The sequence below is a fragment of the Cariama cristata genome, unplaced genomic scaffold, assembly GCF_000690535.1.
Source record: "Cariama cristata isolate BGI_N322 unplaced genomic scaffold, ASM69053v1 scaffold12033, whole genome shotgun sequence".
Lineage (NCBI taxonomy): Eukaryota > Metazoa > Chordata > Aves > Cariamiformes > Cariamidae > Cariama > Cariama cristata.
Genome location: NW_009610171.1, coordinates 1 through 8,656, shown reverse-complemented (window position 1 = coordinate 8,656; position 8,656 = coordinate 1). Strand labels below are relative to the sequence as shown.

Here is an 8,656-nt window from a genome sequence, read left to right as displayed (position 1 = left end):
ACTCTTTCTATGGCTTCGGAATCTTTATTTATAAGATAAATGCAAGACTTCTTGTTACATTAGATTTCTTATATTACCAAGATAAACGTGTTTTGTTTAAAGGTTAATAGGAGCAAGAAATGCAAACATCTGATTCATTTTGAGTACTTTGATGATATGAGAAGGAACAGCTTCAGGAAATGAAATGTGATCACCAACTTCTAATACCTTTTCCTCAGTGATTCCGGTTTTCAAACCTTGCCTTCAGTGGAACCATCCCATAATTCCATAAATGTTTTTAACATTTAAAATTGAGGGCCAGAGAATGAAAGAAATAATTTTATTCCTAGTAAAGCTAATTAAATTGTAATTTTCACAGATATCAGCTAACTGATGAAAAAAGTTACTTTCTCCAAGTGCAAACACAGCTCGGAAGACAGACACACATAAGATTGCAGTGGAAATGTCCTATATGTTACGTCAGTTTTTCTCGCAGAAGCCCTAGGCTAAATAGCAACAGAGGCTGTGAGGATCTGGAGTACTACAACTTCCAGTGCAGCAGCTCTGATTTTTTAAAGTTCCCCCTGAGATGCAAAATACCCAATAATGAGGATGTATGATTAGCATAGTTGGTGCTTCAGAGGGGATAACAACATGAGGATATACAGCTCAATAAGCACCATGAAGATATGTAGGAGTATTCTGCTACAGTATCTAGCAAGTTAAACCATCCTTTGGCATTGCTTTTCTGGTCTGTCCTCTACTGGAAATGGAGACAACTGTGTATTGTTCAAAATGGCCAGCCTGAAGGAGTGATTTGGAGACTTCTATAAATGTTTGCCAAAGGTGAAAAAAATAGATTCCTGTCACCATTACACCTGTACAATCCTCTGTGATCACAGGAGTGTGTGGATCTATGTATTAGCAAAACTAACTATCAAGTCATAGGCCAGGTCCTAAAACATCTACTCAAGGCTAGTGAACCTTACTGTGTTCAGACCTGAAATGGGTGCTCCAGGGGAAGGAAAGAACATAAATTTTTGCAGGACTCTTGTAAAGAACAGGAAAGGCTCTGTCTTGGCAAGGTTTTCACCTGCACCTGCTCTGCCACCTGGATTGGAAGGTAGGAGAGACACGAGTTTTAAAAGTCTTCGCCTCTGGAATTTGGAAACAAATAAAAACTTCAGGCTAAATTTCCTTTCCATCTAACACCTTTGCAAATCCAGAAACTAAAATAAACATGAGAACTAAACTAAACTAAACTAGAACTAAAATGAGAAATTTACTACTCCTTTGTAAAAAATTTCCTTAAAATTAAAAAGAAATTATTACATTAGAAGAATTCAAGAGGAGGGTAAATTTGCTCCTGAAAATAAAAATGATGCAATCGCTCATGCAATTTTTGGATTCTCATATTATTTTCCCTTTTGAGTCTTTAATCATTAGTCTCTATCTAGCAGTCTACATTTAAACACTCATAGATGTTTGAAATACCTACATTATGAGCAACCTTATCTAGTTGGAGATGTCCCTGCTCACCGCAGGGGGGTTGGACTAGATGACCTCTAAAGGTCCCTTCCAGCCCAAATGATTCTAAGATTCTATGACTATCTGAAACATACACACGGGGCTTGTATGGCACAGGACCTGTCCCCCCAGCCAGGCAGCTGAAGGCCAAGCAAAAGATCTGAGAGTATCTAAAATGGTGGTAAAGGCTTGGAATTAAAGCAATTGAATTGTACTCTGTATATCAACTTTAAAGTGGATCAAATCTCCTCATAATTATTTAATTATTTACAGCCTAATGACTGGAATCTTTTTTGAGTAAGGAGACAAAGGCATATGGAGAAGTGTTGATATGAAACACACACACTCCCCCCCCCCCCCCCCCCCCAAACTAAGAGGATGAGATCAAACAGAAGAGAATGTTCAGAGGAGTGTCTCCTTTGAGGAGAAGGAATGACTGTCTTGCTTCAACACCTACTCTCAGGAGAAATGACAGGACAGGGCATATTTGTCCTTCTAGTGCCAAGTCAAATAGACAACCTGAGAAAAGTTGAGCTTTAAAGCATACCACTGAGAGTCAGTACTGATTACTGCCCAGGTAGAGGCAGGGACTGAATGCTCCCAAAAAGGGGAAGGATTAGAGATAAGAGCCAAGGGGAGAAGCTGCAATAAGGTATTGATATATCCAACCCAGCTTCAAACACATCTGCCTGCCAAGAGCAAACAGCCCTTCTGTTCTGAAGACCTGAAGCTCTGAACATCCCACGTTCACCACAGAGGCTCTGCAGTGCTTATCTTTAAGCAGAATAGTACAAACTGGGCACACCTTCGTGCTCCTTATGTCTCTTTGGAGAAACTGGTACTTGGGAGTGTTGCTGGGGGATATGCTTTCAACAAATACACGTTACCAAGTGAAAATTGAATCAAGAGTGTGAAAGCTGAGGATCTGTCTTATTTAGCTCGGATTAGGTGATCCAATAGGTTAATCCATGAGTCATCAATTAGTCCACACTTCTGGTCCACTTCTGCCCTCCTCTGATAAATAAAAGAACACCACTTTGTTTTAGAAGTACTGGAAACCGTCATTAAGATGTAATGCTGTAAATTATTTTGGCCAAAGAATTAAGAAGGCAGATATAATGAAAAAGTAATTTAAACATTCTTGAAATTAATTGATGCTGATTAGAACTCTAGGAACGTGTTACAGCACACATTTTATAGGGTTTGGGGATGACGTTAAATGAAATAGCAGGGCTGAGGTCCAGGTCTGAGATGGAAACTCCAGGGGGAGGGTGGAAGGTGAACCTCTGCAGGAGACTGGTGAAGAAGAGGAAGAGCTCCATTTTGGCAAGAGTCTCACCGGCACATATCCTCCTCCCTGGAACGAAATGCAGAATGGCCATAAGAGAGTCAATGGGAGCTGCTGCTTCAATAGTTGAAGAAATAAAAACCTCTGAGCAGCTCTTATTCTGAGGAAGATTAGTGGGAATCCAGAACACTTGAAATGTCATATCCTAGCTATGAATAAAGAACACAATAGCTCTTAAAATTCTATGGAGTACAAGAATCATCTGAGAGAGAGCATACTTGGTCTTCTGAGGTATGATAACAAAGCCACCTGGTAATTTTTTTTCTTTTCCTTTGTCTAAATGCTGGTATTTGGGGAGAAATACATGGAAACACAATCTGAATTCCTTAATTCCAGTTCTCAATAACATTTGTATTTTTCTTCATTTTCAGATTTTTCCTCTACTTGGTTAAATTTCTGGATCCCAGACTAACTTTGGCTCTATTAGTCTAGTCACACACAATTTTTTATTTTAAAATTTGTCAGAAAAGACCTTGGAGACTCACAAATGCTGGCTAGAGTGGGACTGAGGGGGAAGGTGGTGGAGATAGTCTATGGAGCCCCTAAGATAAGCCTTTCTTCAAAAGCATTATGACTATAAATTTTTCTGAGTTCTGGTCAAATTCAGCAGCTTGTAAACTGCCTTAATCAAAACATGATGATTCAAGGCCAAAACTAACAAAAACCTGAACTAAGATTTGATTTTAATTCTCTTGTATGACAGAAAGTAGAAAAATGAAGAGCTATTGCATGGCTATGCTGTGAAATAAGCCCTCCAGGGAATGCTCGGACCTGACGCTCCCTGGATGTGCTTTCAGCTAGGACATCTAGACATAAACCTGAAAAAGAAGGCCTGTGAATTGGAAGTATTGTAAGTCCTTCTATGAAAACAAATTATTTACTCTATGTTGGATGGTGAGTATGACAAGAAAAAACCTTACTCAAATATGATGCAGAATTAAAAATACACAAATAAGGTCTATAAAAAATGCAGTGTTGTGGATATGATAGACACATTAACCAGAAACGTGTAGGAGCTTAATTGAGCGATGACAGAGCCTGCAAGCAGGAGAAATGCCAGAGAAGAAGCAATCATCATGGGGGCTGGAATCTCCCATGCTTTGGCAAATGGTGCAGGTGTGTAAGCTTAGGTGAACATCGTGCTCTGTGGAAGCCTCACAATGCGACTTCTTTCTGTCCTTTGATTTTATGTAAAATCTGGATTTTTATATAAGGCAACTCCTCTTTGTTGGCATAGTATATGAAGTCTTGATCCCAGCTGACATTATTCGTGATGTTTTAAAAGGGACATGCAAAAATGAAACATAGTTGCCAAGGAAAGACACAGAAGCCATCTTTCCTATGTGCTTTCTGTGTGATCATAGACAATGCAGCTGGATATGGTAAGAGTCAGAGACAAAGAAGCCCAGGCCGTAGAGCAGTTGTGGGATACAGATTATAATGTAGAAATGTGTTATCTAAACTATCATGGAATTTGCTGAAAACCTCCCTCATATTTAATTCTCATTTATATTCATTGAATACTAACTGAGAAACTAATAACATCCAGAGGCTGGATGAATTAGCGGACATTTGTGAGCATTCTCTCTTATCAGAGGTGTACCCTGAGAAATCTGTGAAATATGGGTTGTGAAATGGTCCCATGAAAAAGACAGCGTGGAGACCAGGCTTCAGTAACTGCAGGTACAAGTAGTTCTGTAACATCTGTACTTGCAACAGCAGTAAATGGAAAAGAGAAGGCACCTGCTGAAAAAGGCATGAAAGCATCTTTCTTCACAAATTTTCCATTGGCGTCAAGAAAGTGCTCAGGGTAGAACATATCTGGTTTCTCCCACTGCGATTTGTCTTTCAGGACAGAGGTCAGTAACGGAATGATGTAAGTTCCCTGCAAAATAAGACAATGGAATTAATCCATGGACAAATATTGTGGTGGCACTAATGGCAATAAGACTTGAAGATTGCCAGCCTGGAGAAAGATTATTCTGACTGCTGTTATGTGACTTCATTAGAGAGTTCATGTTTATCACATTAACCAGATTGGAGAAAGAAGTGCTAAAAGAAACAGTTCTGTAGGCATCTCACCTTGGGAATGAAATAGCCTTTGAGAGTGACATCTGCAGCAGTCTCATGAGGCAAATCCAATGGCAGGATATTAGCAAACCTTTGAACTTCATGGATGACAGCATCAGTATATGGCATCTGAGTTCGATGCTCGATCCGGGGAGGGTTTGACCCTATCACTTGCTCTATCTCTTTGTGGACCTTTCCTGAGGAAAGAATCATCTATAAGAAAGGTACAAGCACTCATTCATCCCTGAGACATACCGTGTTTACTGATATAAAGTATAAAAGACTGTGAGTGAAAACCATAAATTCTCCCAAAATATTTTTTCCTTTCAGAAATAATGGGAGGTGGACAGAACTACAGTGTTTAATTATTTCTTTACCAATAAGAAACCTAAAGACTTGCCTTTTTCTGCCCTCTCTTCTGCCTAAAGTTTCTTACTCTGACCAAGAGGTGTCTCAAAAACCCCACTTGACTCCTAACAACTGTTTACCACAAACTGGAATGGAGATGTCCGACAAAGAGCAATTCCCTGAATCTTCTCATTTAAAGCCTCGATATAGTCCATTTAACATCTGGACAGGCCTTTGGTTTATCAACAACCTGTTTCTGAGGGAAACAGAACAATTTCATTGGCCAGCACAAGACAGCTCTCTGCTCTTTAATTAATGAGATTCTACTTAGGAAAGGACCTGGCCCATATGAACTCTGTTTATACTCTACTGGTAGGCTGACTAGTGTCCCCCTCGCTGGGTTTGAACCACAGGGCACAGCGATACCTTGACAATATTTAGCTGGAAATCTTGGCTTTTTGTAACTTCATGTATTAACAGATATGTGGACCCTCCAGGTTCCTGTTCAGTTCCTAATGCACAGAGTGTAACAGCATCTGTGAAAAAACTACTTACTCTGAATTTCAGGATACTTTAGCATCAGCAGAAAGCTCCAGTTCAGTGTGGTGGAAATTGTCTCAACACCAGCAGTAAACAAATTGCTCACCAAGCTTAGCAAGTTGCCGTTGTGGAAATACCCATTGGTAGTGGATTGCTCCTGAAAGAAGTGGTTGAGATGAAAGGATGAAAATTTAAAGCCTTCCATGTGAAGATGCAATTTACGTAGCTAAACATTTACTAAGAAAGAAGTCCTGTATTTTAAAAAAGTGTGAAAGACAAAGAAGAGCTTTGGGGCTTTGTGGGCTCGTACCTGGAGAAGAGTGTTGACATAGGTTTAAGTTTTGCATGATCTCTGTGTTTACTGGGGCTAGTTGCAAAAAGAGATGGTTTGTCTATGAAGAAGATAACCCAGATGCATCAGAGATCCCAAATAATGATCCCAGTAAAGCCCAGGTAATGCTTTTGTTCTGCAATGCATTATGTTTTTGAAAAAGCCAGAAGGGCTAGAACAACAGAGAGAGCAGATAAAAAGATGCAGCATCTGTAAATATATTGATACAGTCTGAAGAAAAGCATAAATAAGGATAAATGTTTGCTGATTAAAAGGGGTTGGAACTGCAACAGAGTGAAATATCTGATCAACTCTACCAGTTCGTTATATGTGTTTTGTCAAAGATAGATTCCCTAAAGAAATATAGCTATAATTATAAGGACTGCCATGAAGTTGTAAATGTCTTCATATAACCATAAAAGTTGGAATGAATGAGAAAAGATTCAGTTACCTCCTGCTGTTTAACCAGGAAAGCATCAATAAAACTTCTTTGATCATTTTTGTCTAGGGTTTTGAGATGTTCTGGAAAAGTAACTCGTACATAAGCATGGATTTCATCTCTGTTTCGGAGAATAGTCTTGTTAGCCCTTAGGAGGAATCCAAGATATGGGAACATGTTGTACATCTACAAGAGTAAAAGATGTTAGACAGACAGAATTTATTCACCAGAGGTCTGAAAACACTACAGAAACAAATTAATAATATTGTGCCCATTGTGCAGATGCAAAGGCAAAGACTTAATATTAATATTTTGTTGTTTAGAACATGAAAAAGTGTTTGGACAAATTCATGGTGGAAAATCCATCAAGGACCACCAAATACGTGGAAAACTCTCAGTCCCAAATTATTGTTTAGCGTAGATGTCAGACTCATACACCTGCAGCTTGCCACCAGGGAGATGGAAGTGTTGACCAGCAACTTTTTTTATTGTTTTAGCCACCTCTTCTGCTAACCTTTTTTTTCTATTTCAAAGCCTAAAGGAACAGAAGTGAATCTGGTGTGCGGCAGCATTGCATGCCAGTATCAGAGAGTCTTTATTACTCATTAAGACATTTCAGTGTACTAGAAGCATGGGAAAATAAATTCTGTATCAGGGCTCCTTGCACAGGTAGACCACATATTCTATAATTTCTTGCCCCATGTTCTGGGAGTGTACTGTATTGCCTGGTCACTTTATACATGTGAACCATATTTTTGGGGATTGCTGAACTTGCTGTTCATGCACTATGCGGTCTGATTTTTTTCAGTCCAGATTTAGCACTCTTCAAGCTATATTTTAAGTAAGTTTTTGAGACACTGGGGTTTGATTGTTGGCTTCAAGATTCCCAGACTGTCTCTCAAGCTTTGTTTTGCCCCAGAAAGTGTTTGTAAACCTGTTATCTCTCAGAGTCTTCAGATTTTTCTGTTTGATAGAAACAATTAACTAACAATGTTACTATGTTCCTGTAGCATTCAGTGGAACAGCAACATAAAAGTGTTTATCATTACCGTAACCAAAGGTTTCCCAGCAAGCCTCATGCTTTCATTGGTCAAATGTAGAAGTGTCACAAATTTGGAGTCTTTGTAGTCAAACCGTTTTCCAAGTAACATTGACACAATTATGTTAGCAACTGCTGCATTAATTATTTTACTAGCATCAAAGGGCTTTCCTATGCAATGAACAAAAGAATGTATTACATTGTGGCAAGAGATGTAATTTGTAAATGTAAATTTAAAACTAGTTATTGCTCTTTATTCGTTATGATTGATTGCTATTATTGATTATTGTTCAATGTTAGAATGCCATGCCAACACACAAAAATGCCAGAGGAGCCAAATTCATCAAATTGATTCAGCCTGAAGTACATTTCTTAAAAAGGTCTGAACTTGAGAAGGTTACTGGCAATGCTCTGGATACTTGAACAAAACCTTGGAGGTTTGAAGAATGAATCATGTACCCACCTTCTTGTGACTCAATGACGTCTGCCAGATACCCATACTCCTCCACAATGCGATCCTCAATGGCCCTTTTTCCCATTCCAAAGTCTCGTAAAGTTGTAAGAGTAAATCTTCGCATCACCTTCCAGTTTTCACCACGAGCAAAAACAACCCCTGACACAAAGAGAACATTTCAAGGTGGCACAAGATTTTAAATAACTAATTTGTAGACAAATAAGGTAGCTATTTAGTCACAGTCACTTTTAAAACAAGCTAAATTGCATCTGACTGAGGAAAAAAAACAACTTTCCCTTAAGTATTTTCACGCCTCAACAGGAGGTTTATTGCACAAAATAAAGGAGGATAAACTACTTAAGAGGTGCTTAATCAAACCTTAAGAAGAATATATATCCTGAGAGACACTTGTCACTAATAGAAAGAGGGCATTGGAAATTCAAGTTCAAACTGCTGATCATCATACTTTTGAAGTAGAATTGAACTGAGATCTCGTTTCTGATGATTGCAGGAGAAACCTGACTAGGCACAAATGTCTTTAATATTTAGGTAACATTTTAAAACCTCCTCAATTTTTTTTT

General features: G+C 38.7%; 1 protein-coding gene across 1 annotated transcript; it reads right to left on the bottom strand.

Moving 5' to 3' along the window:
- Window positions 1–2,675: 2,675 nt before the first annotated feature.
- Window positions 2,676–8,234, bottom strand: LOC104159788 (cytochrome P450 2K1-like; the record flags this gene model as incomplete). The annotated part of the gene is made up of 7 exons (XM_009697784.1): window positions 2,676–2,863; window positions 4,598–4,739; window positions 4,937–5,121; window positions 5,828–5,969; window positions 6,595–6,768; window positions 7,632–7,792; window positions 8,085–8,234. Coding segments are annotated over 7 exons (1,142 nt in total), but the record flags the coding sequence as incomplete, so codon positions are not given.
- Window positions 8,235–8,656: the final 422 nt, after the last annotated feature.